Below are 15,183 nucleotides of genomic sequence, written 5' to 3'. Positions count from 1 at the left end.
ATTGTCTTATCACATATTCGAGAGAAAGGTGAACAGTGTCGGTGTTTGCTTTAATCGTTTGAATATTGGAAAAATCTGAGTAAAGCTCATTTTCTACTCTGAAAGTTGCTGTTGACTACTGTATTGTTGGTTTTACTTTTGCTTCTTATTGCGCTGTCTCCTTTCGAAGGTTGGCGATCCAACTGGCTATTGTAGCTTTGGAAACTGCTGCACGAAAGATTTCTGTGGATGAGTGATAAAACCATCACCTCAGGTCTTTCAGCCATGAGTTCAGGCGTCTTAAAACTGATTTTTGTTCTGCGCTTTACCTTCCAATATGATTTTCAGTAACTCATATCTTTCACCTCTCAACGCATGACAACATCTGATCATTTCGAATTCTGAACTCAAGACTAAGGTCTGATCTTGTAAAAAATGTTTTCATGTTCATGAGTGTTTTCCTCGTTTGTTCGATTTTGGATAGGATTTTTTTTGGGTTACATTGGCTGTTGATGTTTGGTCCCAAATATTTTATGGAAGTTACCTGTTCTATTATTTGTCCATTGGCATACAAATGTACGTTTGTTGGTATCTTTGAAATATGACGAACTATCGCATTTATTATATTTTGTAGTCCTTGTGCGTTGCTTGCTATTAGGACGGTATCATCCGTGTACCTGATGTTGTCTATGCTGGTTTTGTTAATCTTGATTCCACCTTAAATCTCGTCTAATACTTTTCTGAATATAGATTCCGAATATATATTAAATAGTAGCGGTGATAAAAGCCAACCTTGTCGCACTCCTCATCGGATTCGTATACCTTTGGATGTTGTGTGCTCTATTTTAATTATTGGCGTTTCTCAGAATTTCAATCATATCAATTTCGATTTGCTTTTACTAGTCTAATGTATTTTTGGAAGAGTTAAAGCTGTGCAATATGTGATATAACTTGTGTCTATTATTGAGTCGTAGATCTGTTTGAGATCTATGAATATGTTGTTGACGTCAAACGATTTGTTTATACCAAAGTGACTGATCATTCATAATATTTCGTTGGTTCTTAAGTCTCTTTCCTTTGTATTTTTTTCAGTAGTTTTAAACGTATTTTTAATGCGTTGCCAAATACTAATAATCTGTTTTGTTTTATGTTTTAGATCAGACATTAACCCCCCTTCAGAACTGTCCAGTACTTATAGTGCAAAGTGACCATGTACATAGTGTTCCCACAGACAGTTGTTTTTATAATGAAGCTTTGAACAACGTTTCGGCAGTAAATTTTTTTGTACTACATTATCAACGTTTGGGTGTTTTAAAAAGTTTATAATAAAGCATGTTAATTACTTGGACCTGCTAAAGTTTATTAAGAAGTTAAAATGAACAAAATAGAGTTATTTCACTAGAACAGAATGATCATTTATCATTTTTTTTTACTTTTAATAACTTTGGCGTGGTCCTTCTGCGTTAGAACTATTGTCCATATATTTATGAAAGTTTTGTAAATATATAAGTTACGTTGTAGGTCCAATAGTCAATATTTTGTAATGGTTTCTTATATTTGTATCTTTTGGAATATTATTTACTAAAATTTTCTTCTAATCCACATAATATTGTAAGCCAGAATTCCTGTTGTACATTTTTTTTTCATTAAAGCCTATTTATAGTGTTGTTTTGTTATTATTTAGTACCTATATAATTTACCCTTAAAAGGCTATTGGCCAACATTCCAATATATTATTTATATTTGTACCAGAGCTATATCTGTTATCACTAAGACAAGAATTGTCACTACTTTTCTTAATTTTTCTTTGTGATTTCTGTAAATTTGTATAGAGATAATGTAATCAAAAATTTACACTTTTTAACTTAAGGTATATATACAGTAATCAAATTAAATTAGTTAATTAAATATAATTTTGAGCAAATTCACGATGGGAGCCTCAAATGCCAAGGAGATGATGAAGGCACTCAGATATGAAATCACCAGATTTCCGCAATATATTACAACCTGTAACAAAATAAAATGTTAATTTTGTACATTAAGAATCACAGAACGTTTCGAAATAAATATTCCATCTTCAGTGCTGCTACTAGGAAGACATGTTTAAAGCCACTAAATATATGGGTGAAAACTCTTTAAATATTATTTAGTTGGCATTAGATTACATGGTTGCTGATAATTTTTATAAGATGTTAAAGTTTTAAGTAGATTTACTTCGTGGTAACGTAAAATCCCAACTAGAGTTACTGGTCCGGTGGCGTAGTCTCTAAATGGACCTTAGATAGTAACTAATTATGTCACCTTATACCAATTAAATAACATTTAAAGGTTTTTCACCCATATATTTAGTGGATTTAAACATAAATATATACCTAGTAGCAGCACTGAAGATGGAATCTTTTATGGATGATTTAATATAACAAATTTTTAAATCTTTGTGTCTAGAAAATTGTGTCTAAGCAAGAACTTAGATCTCCAAAACTGCAGAATTCTCAATTTTCATACAGATAGTAAAAGCAAATAAACATACTTTAGAAAAAAAGTATACAAACTTCTCATAGAGTATTTTTGGACTCTCGTTGATCTAACTTACCGCCATGGCTTGATGCAAATGAAGAGATCCATCTAAATGGAAACTGGTAAGGCACATTAACACAGGATGGACTAGATAAGCACAATAGGTGAGTCTACTTAAGGGCAAGAACAGCTTACAGCTCAAAATAGAGTTGAAAGGTCCTCCGTATCCGCTGCAACAAGCTATAGTTATCCAAGCTATCGATAGACCCCAAGCCGAATGACCTAAAGCTGCCTAGAAAATTTATATGTAAGTAAAACAAAAATTATTCAGTGTTATCATAAAAAAATTAAAATTTACTTACATAGAAAGCAGATGTTGGTACCGCCAATCCCTCTCTTCCCAATCCATATACCAAACACCCCAGACATCCCAAAGATAATATCCATCCGATAGTAACAACTATTGCGGGAAACTTCTGCTTGCAATCAACCTTAAAAACAGAACAGAGTAAAAATAAAAATCTGAGAACAGTATCTATTACCTTAATTTTATTTCCTGGACGTACATTAATTACGTGATCACTTATTTTTAATATTATGCGTATACCTTAAACAAATAGTATCCCACCACCATTCCTATAAGGTATGGACCTATTCTTAACCAAGGCTTGTCGTAAAGTTGGTCAAACAGAGCAAAAGGCTCTTCTACTCTCGCTACATAGTTCCATTTCATGGCGATGATGAAGGTTGTAATCCAGGAAGCCGTCATCAGTAGGGCGATAGCCACACCTGCCAATTTTACGTAGCTATTTTTGCTGAAAATAAAAATTGTTATATAAATAGCGAAATTCAAACCGAATCTTAAAGATGACTCCACAGAGTGTGCCGATAGCTAAATGCGACCTAATCCGATCTAGTTCTGTCCAACAACAGGTAAGTTTGATTTAAGTTTTATAATCATAATAATTTTAGTAAGTTATCCTTTTCATTTGCCGAAGGAAATTTATACGTTTACACATACTACTACATCGAGAACTTTTTGATAGCATTGTATAGCCATAAAGATTCGATTTTATTAGGATGCAAAGTTATGTATATTTTTTTAAATATAAGTATACAATAATGTACTCACCGAACTGCTATCAACAATAGTACACAAGCAATTATGTAAAACTGCGTATCATTGGCCATATACCAAGACCAGAGCATGCAAAACTCATTCTGAGGAAAGAAATTATTGATATAGAGTAGGTTGCGCCACCAGTAGCGGTCGCAGCTGATGTGGTCGATGATGGCTGGAGAGAAAACGGAATTTGAGTGCAAATATCTCATCACTATTTCGTTAAGAACCAAAATAAATCCATATGCTGGTGTTAGTCTTAGTATTCTGTAGATAATCATCAAAAAAAATCTACCGATGACGTGTTGGAGAGGTTTCCGTGGTTCTGGCAGGCTGTCTTTCTTAGTTGCGGTACGAAAATAAGTTAGTGTCACTAGGAGACCACTAAAAGGAAATTAGATGTAAATAAAATGCGAACAACTGGATAAATGTAAATAGGAGATGAAACACTACTCATCTAAATTCATAATTACCTTATAAAGAAAAAAGTGTCAACAGAAAAGGTAGCGTTAGAAATGGTCTGATACAGAAACCTTCTCTCTGTAAGAGTTCTTAAATTCTTGTTGTCACTAACTGCAAACAGTTCTAAGTAGCTGTGAACCAATATTATCCAGGATATCGAGAAGAATCGTAAACCATGGATGCATTTGATAGATTCCAGAGAAATGTGTTGTACCGACAAAATTTTTCTACCATTTGTGACAGACGAAAAGGATAGAAGAAGTTTTACTAGCAGACCTGGAAAAACAATAATACTAAACACTTATATCTTGAAATTTATAACCTTACCCGTCTTTTTTTTATCTTCCTTTTTTGCTTCAATGTTTAGATCAATAGCTTCATTTCGTATGTCTCCATGGTTATAATTAGCAATGTTATTGTTGTCTGAATGGAGTTTCTTCGAGTTTTGCCTTTGGTCACTTGATATTTTGGAATAATCTACCACTGAAGCTGTTAATATTATGAAGAATAAAGCTAGACATGTTCCTCTACAAAAGAAGGGTACATTTAGTAGACCAAAATATACTTCGGACAAATTATTACAAACATTCATAGTTTACGTCTCGAAAATTAATACTCTTATAGTTCAGATTTCTATGTAAAGATACAAGACATTGGTCCAATCTCTTTTACTTACCCAAGTAGATGAACCTTGATATCTGAGAGCAATGAGTAGTCACCAGGTACTTTACGAATACCCGCTATAGTCATGGAAGTTGCCCCATTTTGTTCTAACGTAAGTAGAGACAGCACTTCTTGTGTTCCACAAGATTTGGGAAGACATTCTCCAATATTTAGCTGTCTGGTCTGAAAGAAAAGTTGAATTAATATTGCTATGATGGACGTTATCATGAGGTTAAAGACCTAGAACCTGAAGGTACGATGAGGAAAAGGTGTTTTCACTCAAACCTGCTAGTAAGTTAATGACATACGTATAATTTTGTGCTCTGTCTGATTTTCAAAATACCTCTGTGAAAAGTAATTATTTCATAAAGAAGTTTTGCATAACAGTTAAATATCAAAAAGTCAGTACTGTTTTAAAATTTTGTCTAAAAGATGTTTTTATAAAGGACCGACTCATTCGGCAGAAAGTTCATGGATTGTGTATTCCATTTTCGAATAAAGGTCTTTGAGCATACCATTCCCACAGTGGAACGTGGTCCATTTCCAAGTCTGCTCCCGAATAAATTTTAATAGATGTGAACCTGTTTCGGAATCTTCTATTTACTAAAATGTAATCTATTTGATTTCTATTGATTCGTCCGAGTCTTTCTTGAGAGGATTTCCACGTGTACAGCAGTCGAAGTGGTAATTGGAAGAATGTGTTAAGGACAACTAATTTTTTAAAGTGATATAAGGTTGAATACTCGAATAAATGAACTTAAATCAAATGAAAGGCAGATATCGAGCACAGTTTATTTATTAAATCTTGCCCAAGTACTTTCGCTCCTAGAGCATCTTCAGGGGCATTTCGTCAAATTTGGCCTATCCAACAATCTATTGAGAATGTCATAAACATAATAATTATACATTAACACTACACCACACAAGGACAAACAGTTTAAAATTTAAAAAACGGCGAAGCTACATATTGGTTAGCATCAGGAGAGAAATAAATTCCCCTGAAATGCTCCTGAAGATGCTCTAGGAGCGAAAGTACTTGGGCAAGATTTAATAAACAAACTATGCTCAATATCTACCTTTCATTTGATTAAAGTTTAACTAATTTTTTGTCTTCTGCGATTTTTTCTATTTGATCTTCTATTTTGTTTCCGACTTCAAGTCCAATATACTGTGTCTTATCTCCAGCTTCAAGCTTGGCATCAAAATCAGCCATAATGATGAAAACTTCTTGCCATGGAATTTTCTGTTTGATTTTGTTGATTTTGTGATAAAACTCAATTGTCTCTTTCTCCTCTATGTCTGCAGTGGGGGCATAAACTTGGATAATGTTTATATTGAGGGGTTGGCTTGTCCTTGTAGTAACATCACTTTATATGATATTGGTGCAAAGTTAGTAACGCATTCGGCAACCTTGGTTGATACAACTACTGCGACTCCATATTCATGTGATCCCATCACTTATCTCCTGCTTAGTTTAGTATAAGGTTTTGACATGCCATGATCAGATCTTGATATTCTTTCTGCATTTCAATTCATTATCTTTTGCTGAACTCAACTTGGTTTTCTCCGGAGATCTGATTTGATCTGGATTGCCATTATTGATTGACTAGGGTATATTAATGTAGCTCTTTAATGAGGTATTTGCCAGACTTGTGCTTCCACATCGTTATGCTATAGACCAAATATTTGATTCATCTGCATTCGGAGCTTTTCTCAACCCCAGGTTAAAAGGCCCGACATATATATGCTACACACATACCCCGAGCAAAATGAACCCCCTCCAGTCAAACATGATCAAAAAGACTATCTTTGACACTGGGGGTGTGTGTGAGACGGGTTCTAGGATAGATAATTGAGTAAGGTTATGACGGAATGTCATAAGGTTAAGCACAGCGGTCAGTTGCTCCAGTTAGTCGCCTTTTACAAGTAGAAGATTCTGTGTGTATTCTTCTTAGGTCACCCGCATACGACAGGCGACTTATGTATAATATTAATAATGATAACACATAAGAAAAGTGACAATAGCTTAGGAAAGAAAATTAAAGAGAAATAAATAGGGAGAATAGTAGATAATACGAAAACAAATCAAAAATTTTCAAAAAAGAACTTTGTCAAAACGTTTAATATTTTTATATTGTCTTTACCCACTAATTTAAATTCAATATTGCAGATATATAAAATGAATTATTGGTAACACAGATATCATTTAAATAAAAAATAGTACATACTACTGGTGTATCTTGATGGTTCAAATTTATCCGCACTTTTGCAATATAGAATTGAACTAGAAACGGTGGTACTGCTGCATTCCATTTCTTATTGGTTAGTTCCTCGCAGAGGGTCATCGATCCTAGCCAGTAGTCGTTTCCGAAGAAAAATTGGCCGGAGTATCTTCCAGAAGCATCATACACTGTAAAAATTTTTATAAAATAATTAAAAGTAAACATATGTGTAGATGAGAAAGCCGAAACGAAAATTATTAACAAAACGGAAAGAGAAATGAGTTAGAATTTTATAATTTAAAAAATTGCATTGATGTTTTGTTTGTAGAATTCAGTAAACTATATAATATGAGGCTTGTTCAATTAAAACCCATCTTTGATTCAAAAAAAAATTATTTGCAAATATATCTACAAGTAATTACCACTACAAGTAAGGTACATTTTCCATTGTTTTACCAACCGATGTATATCCTGCTTACAAAATTCTTGTCGCTATTGCTCGAAGAATTCTTTTTCGGCATTCTCTTTGTCAGACTGAAAACGATTACCTTTTAACGCCTTTTTGAGTGGCTCAAAAATGTGAAAATCACAAGGTAATAAATCGGGACTATAGGGTGAATGCTCTAATGTCTAATTGTATTGCTTGATGGAGCTATACATCAACATTAACTGTATCTGTTTCATATCCAACATGTGCAAGATCTACTACTTGGAGAATTTTTTCCACGTCCACTTTTTTCAGTGGATTCTTATGTGTATTCAAATTTTATTAGTGGTATTTTTTGTTATTGTTCTCGGTTAATGTTATTGTATTAGATATTTCTTAATATTGTATTAACGAAATGAAACATACGCGTTAAGATGTTTTATTTTTTTACATAAAAACGGCATTTCAGGCGAAAAAAAAGGCAAGAAAAAATTCTTAATTGTATCTCAAAAAATACGCAACAACTTGGTCTTAAAATCCACTAGATTTTATTTGTATATATCCACCAGTTTCAGAGCAATAAATCAATTGTCAGTTTGTAAGAAAAATTTCAATACCCCGTATCTCGGAAAAAAGTATTTGCAGATATACATATTTATATAACAAACGGTCATTATTTTTTCATTCAGAATTACCCTCTAAAGTTTTTTGCACTTACATATTTACTAACACCCTGTATATTATTCATGTATGAAGTATATTATTAAAATAAACTAAAAACGGACATTTTGAAGCTTTGTAACTGAGAAACAATTGATTTCTGAATCTTAAGTCATTGAGAACTTTTGATCAGCATAAACAAAGCTACCTCACTGGAAAATTTTAGCTAGTTTAACTGAGACCACTTTTACATAAAAAAGTGGCGGGGTGCTTTGTAATACTTACTACTTATTAGTCATCAGTCATCGTTATTGAAAGCCTATTCAGAATTTGTGAATTCCAGGAAGATTATTCGTTGATTCTTTATTCAATTTCTGATACCAATAGTTAATTTTGTACATTTTTTCTTTTGGATCTTCTTCTTGTACCCTCTTTCGAATAGTTATTGTTTTAGTGATATCTTTGTTCTTTATTATTCAGTGTATAACTACTTCGTTTCTTAGCTTGTCTGTAATATTGTTCGTTGGATTCATATCCCAAAGTATTCCGTATTGATCTGAGTTTTAATTTGATGTAATATCTTTATTAAAGAGAATTCTCTTTAGCAGATTAACTTAAGAGTGCACTTCTCTGGATCATAAATAGTTGAGTCACCCATTGATTGGGAATCAGTAGGTAACGAGGCTCTGTAGAGATCCACAAGAATTAACTGGCACATAGTCAAAAAAACATGGGCAATAAAGTCATGCAAGCCCTATATGTTACCAGGAATGGATGGTATATATCCAGTGTTATTACAAAAGGAACCGAAAGGAAGCAGAATATGCAATGTAATCAGAAGAATTGTAGCCTTCGGGTACATACCTAAAGCATGGAGAAAGATTAAAGTAACTTTTATCCCTAAACCGGTGATAAGATAACGGGAAAAGGCAGTCTCTAAGACCAATAAGTCATGTTAACAAAAGGCTTTAAAAAAACTGCTCGACAGGTCTATTAGGGATGAAACATTGGTACAACCTCCTATACAACAAGAACAACATGCGCAGGGAATTCAATCGGGGCAGCACTCCACAGCACAGACTCGTAAAAAATGTGAAAAACACAATTGAAAATAAAGAGGTGATGCTGGAATCCTTTTTGGGTATAGAGGGGTCTTTCGACAAAATCCATAACCAATGCCCTGAGACGTATAGGACTCGAGGACATATGTTGGCCCGGGTCGACAGATGACGTCAGGGGGTTCTGTCCCCACTGCTGTGAAATCTGCCGATGGACGAACTAATAAGAACTTTAAAGTCATAAAACAATTAAATACATAGATGATTTGGTAATCATCTCGTAAGGAAAGTACAATACGGTAGTCAGATATCGCATGAACGAGGTCCTAGAACTATTGAGATAATAGACGTATAGAGAGAGGTTAAATATAAGTTCCCACAATCCACCATAGTCGCAAAGAAAGAGGTAAAGTATCTCGGGGTCACTAGTCTCGAAACCTATCCCATTTAGTGGGAATAAATAGGGGTTAAAGCCGGACATGGTGTACTGGGTGTACACCATGCTGATCAAACCCTTAATTACCTATGCAACAACGATGTAGTGAACTAAGACACTGCAAAAGCCAAACTCAGTAAGGTGCAAAGACTTGTGTGTATGAGGATAACTGGTGCCATGCTTACTACTCCAACAGCAGCTACCTCCCTTACATTTAATAATACAAGGAGAAGCAAGTTTGCCTACAAAATAAAATAATCACTGAAACTTTGCAATGAAGGGACAGGGCATATAAGGACTGTGACGAAGGACATTTTTAATGAGAAACCAGATTACATGACAAAAAATACAATTTTAAGAATTCATATAGTATCTATTCCAGACAGGAGTGTATGGAGAAGCAAGGAGTACCATAACGAGCAGGGTAAGATTTGGTATATAGATGGATCCAAAACTACAGAAGGTGTGGGGGAAGAAATATACTCCAATAATCCGTTTTTCAAGCAGAGATTTGTGCAATACTGCAATGTGCAAAAGAAAATAATAAGAGACCTTCTGAAAAGGAACTAAAAATACTGCAGTCAATACTACTTTACAAAAATAGAAGAATTTGGCGAAAAGTTTGCCTTCAGAAACAACCTTCTAACCTAGATGCACTATCCAGATTGCAGGTTATGATTTAATGTAGGGGATGTAATGTCGGGATATAGTACAACCGATTTTCATCTGTTTTATTGACTTCGAGAGACCAGTATCTTTGTATCAATAAATTATTTTGACACTGATGTTTTTAAGAATTTAATTGGTCAGAATATAACAAGTGGAGATACCTTAAATGAAACAAAAAAACCTTGAATGAAATAGAGGAAGACTAATCTAAGATGCTGATTGCTTTCAACGATAAAGAATTGCAAATAATCAAACAGAATGACCAAAGAATGTAATGGATATGCGCGAAAACTTAAAAATCTTAATACTAACTTTGGGGTTATTAAAACAACGGTACCACCAATAAAATCAAAACGTATGGATTGCATCTTCAAAGAGTCAACAACGTCAGTTATTTGGGCGCTAATTTTAGTTAATGACAACTGGGATATGAGCAAAAAAAATAATAATCCGCCTATGTAAGCCAGAGCTACTTTCTGTACTAATGCTGCCAAAACTGCTTTCTGTGCGCTAATCTGTTTTTTTTTTCTCCCTGGGGCCGTCTGATAAAAATAATCTCCGTTATCACTAAAGCTAAAGTTTATTATGTTTGCTTCCCATTGTTGTTTCCTACACCCAGTCTAGAATTGTTGTATCCTGTAGAAGTTTGTACAGGTCTTTTGCTTGGCGTGTTCTAAATATACCTCCTCTTGTTTGTCCATACAGTTTTTGTCTTTTACTGTCCAGCGCCTCGCAGTCTCATAATATATGTTTTACAGTTTCTAGTTCCTTAGCACAGAGCCTACAGTTAAGGTCTCCATTATAAATACCTATTTTATTGAGGAATTCTCTTACTAGTGCCTATCCATGTAAATCAGTTCGTCTGTTCTTTGTCTACATGGTCCACCAATGTAGATTTTTCTATGTATTTGTTTTGGGATCCTCTCCCAATATCGCTCATGACTCTCTTTGATCCAGTCCTTTTACAGCCCTACGAATTGCAGTCTTTGGTGTTCCCAGAATTACAGCCGGTTCGTTTGATTCATTGGATCCTTTTTGTGCAAGTTGACCTGCTTTTGTTACTCAGAGAAGCTCAATATTGTTCCGGTCTTCCAGTTCATTCAGTTCTTCAGAAAAACGGTGCAGTTCCTCCCTAAATCAAATCTTTCGCTAATTCTTGGATTTTTGGAGTATATTCTTGCCCCCACACCCTCTTTAGTTTTGGATCCATCTGTATACCAGATCTTACTCCGTTGGCTATGGTAATCTTTGTTTTTCCATACATTCATGTCTGGAATACACCCCCTATATGAATTCTTAAAGATCGGGAATGGACAATCCTGTAGATTACTGCATCAAATGCTTTTTATATTAGATTGAAACGCGAGACAACCAAAAGTGAATGATTCCATTAAAAATTTTCTACTCGTTTCAAATATCCAAACCAAAAATTCTGATATTAGGTTGTTAAATCTTAAGTATCAATAGTTTTTTTATTTTTTGTTATGTCAACCTAAAAATATTGACAAAAAAAATAAAACACCCTGTTTCTTCTTAGACCTCTTAAGTGGAGTGGAAGGGTAGTTAAGCGTCCACTTATATTAAATATCACCTAATATTGGTTATTAGTTTTAAGGCCCGCTAAATATGGGGATTTGAGATCGGCTATGTCCTTTATTTGCAGTTGACGTATGTAAATTTACGATGAAACACCCTATATATATCCAGGTTGTCTTGTTTGTCAAATTTCCTTATTGATTAGCATATTTAAATCAGTCTTAATCCTGAATACCTGTTTCTAAAAATATATTTCCTCTCTGAATAGTAGAAGAAAATAATTAAGATCAAGTAATGTGCACGTGCAACTGAAGTAGCTGGTACACCGCATTACATAACCGACATTTTTGTTGCTCTCTCCGATAGAATAGACCACTTGTAGTTTCTTTTAGATCAATAAATTAACAATAAATAAAACTCTAGTGAAATAGACGACAATTCGCTATTAGAGAAATGAATGCTACGCTTCACTGATCGGGAGCAAATCGTGCTATCCTTGAATGTGTCGCGTTGCACGGTAATTCCTTTTTATTAAAAAATATATCCTATACAAAAGAAATTAAATGGGGAAATAGTAAAAGTCTTTAAAATGATTCAGTATTTTTCAGCAGCGTTTTGCGACGGCTTTTTATTTCAAGATATCTCTTTTTATTAAATTAAATCAACTACTTCTTTTACCAAATATCAAAGCTAATGAAAAGATGTAAAACCTTATACAATACGCGAGGATCTACAGAGACAGCGACATCCACTAAGACCATGGATTTTTGATATCCAAAACAATCAATAGCTCAAAAGAAATTAGAGATAAACCAAAAAGTCTCAGCTCAAGACGTCTATAAAATGCACTAACTCGAAAATAAAAGCATAAGGGATCTATATCAAAATAGATTAAGTCAACATTAAGAAAACACACAACAACTAAAAGCTATGATGGAGGAATAAAAACTTACAAACAGCGATATAAGAGAAACTCAATGTTTATCTTAAACTTCTTGTTAATTCCTAATAGTGATATAATTTTATATAATGTTAAATAAAAATATTAATAAATAAAATAATATAGTAAACAAAAATCATGTATGCTAAAAAATCTAAAACAAACTAAAATATGTTACAAAATCGTCCAAATGTTCTCAAAACTCTTAGAGAATATGAAGAATTATTATTGCTGCAAACTTTGTGTCATAAAACAAAAACAAATTGGTCAATAAAAGTGTTTATAATCATCTACAAGGAAACTAAATTCCTGTAGTTGTATATATACCATGTATCACAAAAATTTTATTTAAATAATTCTTTTATAAAACGTATATTAATAAAAACCCTATCGGGCTACATCACAGAACGTTTTCGGAAATAATATTCCATCATCAGTGCTATCTGGATGTACATATTTGAAGCCACTAAATATATGGATAAAATACCCTTTAAATGTTGTTAGATTGACTTTGAGTTACATTTTTTTTTAATTATAAACTATGAAGTTTAAGTTACAACAGGAATAGATTACATGGCAACGAAAGACTCCTTAAGAGGCAACCTCCTGGAGGTTGCTAGTCCTTAGACGAAGTGTCTGTGAGGACTTATTGATAGCAATAATTGTGTATTACACTAAAAAAAGTTTTTTAACAAAAAACGGATATTTAAGAGCTTTGATTGGTGCATGAATTTGCAAGTAAAAAATAAACAGCGTAATGATTAAAATTAAAAATGACTACACTCACTTTTCAATGCCCAACTAGTACCATTTACTAATTCCTTTAAGTACACCATCATATCACTTCTACACGAAACATTATCTAAATCCTCTAATCGTTTCCACCATTTGTAGTGATCATACAGCCTCGAAAACCACCAGAACTGAGACCCGTTACTAAATATTTTATCTTGCCCTAATATTTCAATATCACTTTCATCGACCGGGAATTGAATCCCATTCGATAAATACGACAGATCCGACGAATTGTATGTATATTTAACATTAGTGGCATTGGAATAAACCCTTGTCGCGTACCATATCACAGAAATATATAAAATTTGAAATATATTATTCATTGCTTCGTTTTTTACAAATAATTACTTATATAACATTTTTTCGAGACTGTGCATCTTACATAGTTCTTAGACTGAGTGAATTTCGATTTCATCGAAGAGTTGGAATGTGATGGTGTCCCCACTGCACTGGAGGCTTGCATACTGCACTTGTATAGTCCAGGCCATTTTAGTATGATGTGAAAACTAATCTTATGACTTTTAGTAATATGTTCCATCTACTATAGATTTTATATGATTTTTATCAACTAAAAATTATTTCAAATTTTTATTGGTATATGTGAGATACTTTAAATTATCAATTTTTAATTCAGATCCATTTTCATTTATTCTAACATTTGGTGATTTCGAAGTTTCAACACAAATAGAAGTTTTATCATTTACAGGATAAAAATTTCTTTACATTACAATTTTTCTTATTTATTGCTATATTTAGTAAAACAAAATAGATCTTATTTTAATTTTAGATGTTGCGCAGCCCGGTCATTTGTCGTCTACCCGGGCCGCGTCTGCCTTCTATTTTCTCTTCTATAATAAGCTATTTTTTCGATTACTTGACAAAAAATGGATATGTTATCTACCGTTGATATGCTCGCTCGAATTTAAGCTCGATAATTGCCAGTAAAAAAATATAGAGCAAGAAAAACAGAAGCTGAAAAACAATTGGAAAAAGAAAGGAAACAAAAAATCCAGGAAAGGTTCCATAAAGAAACTGGATTGCTTGTGGACATGCCTAAGGCGAATTTCGGTTATTAGGTTAGTATGATATTATAAAATAGCTCAGAAACTTTATGTAATAATCAACATGACTTATATTGGAAATATTTAATCAATTGAATAAAAATTATCAATAGTTTTTAAATAACAAGGAAATTGTTTACTTCTGATCGCTGAGATATGGTCGTTCAACTTAAAATCGTAGAACCATAATCGTTGGGTACCATTCTCCTCGGAGCATCTACGATTCGTTGATAAATGCGTAATTATAATCTTCTAGTCGTGGCTTTAGCTTCTGTTCTATTTGTTTGTTTTTTTTTTACATTTGTTCAAAATACAGAGAAGAGGAATATTGACATAGACTGTTATTTATAGATAACAGATTTAAGATATTAGTTGGATTAAATGTTATATAAATGTAAAGTGTTTCGTGTTAAAATTTAGGGAAAAACCTTTTTGACACTGTCTTTTATAAGGGGATTTTAAAACAGTGATTAATTGTATTCAGCTATTGTCTTGTCAAAAATGCAAAAGTATAGAAATTTTATTTATGCAGATGTTATTGTTGGTTGTGTATCGAAAACAAGAAAATAATAATTGATGGATTTCGTACAAAATGGGAATTCTGAGTGTTTGTTCGAAATTCTAAAAGAGCATTGGTT

General features: G+C 33.2%; 2 protein-coding genes across 12 annotated transcripts in view; one reads left to right on the top strand and one right to left on the bottom strand.

The window, feature by feature from the left end:
- LOC140446660 (uncharacterized) overlaps positions 1 to 1,644 on the top strand; it is a 710,626-nt gene extending 708,982 nt beyond the window's left edge. For all 11 annotated transcript variants that reach the window (XM_072539286.1, XM_072539281.1, XM_072539276.1 and 8 more), the window contains one exon: positions 1,136 to 1,644. The gene's annotated coding sequence lies outside the window, so the exon portion shown is untranslated. The remainder of the gene's footprint in view (positions 1 to 1,135) is intronic.
- A 202-nt stretch (positions 1,645 to 1,846) lies between these two features.
- LOC140438213 (nose resistant to fluoxetine protein 6-like) lies at positions 1,847 to 13,867 on the bottom strand. The gene is made up of 10 exons (XM_072527923.1): positions 13,477 to 13,867; positions 6,970 to 7,151; positions 4,755 to 4,924; positions 4,406 to 4,605; positions 4,090 to 4,354; positions 3,629 to 4,000; positions 3,104 to 3,311; positions 2,859 to 2,987; positions 2,573 to 2,788; positions 1,847 to 1,986 (listed from the first exon to the last, which is right to left on the bottom strand). Exons 1-10 carry the CDS (start codon positions 13,805 to 13,807, stop codon positions 1,879 to 1,881), a joined length of 2,181 nt encoding a protein of 726 aa, XP_072384024.1. The 5' UTR covers positions 13,808 to 13,867; the 3' UTR covers positions 1,847 to 1,878.
- Between the last annotated feature and the right edge of the window lie 1,316 nt (positions 13,868 to 15,183).

This window comes from Diabrotica undecimpunctata, chromosome 1, assembly GCF_040954645.1.
Source record: "Diabrotica undecimpunctata isolate CICGRU chromosome 1, icDiaUnde3, whole genome shotgun sequence".
NCBI classification, from domain to species: Eukaryota; Metazoa; Arthropoda; class Insecta; order Coleoptera; family Chrysomelidae; genus Diabrotica; species Diabrotica undecimpunctata.
The sequence above is the reverse complement of the archived record's forward strand: the minus strand, read 5'-3'. Positions and strand labels throughout refer to the sequence as shown.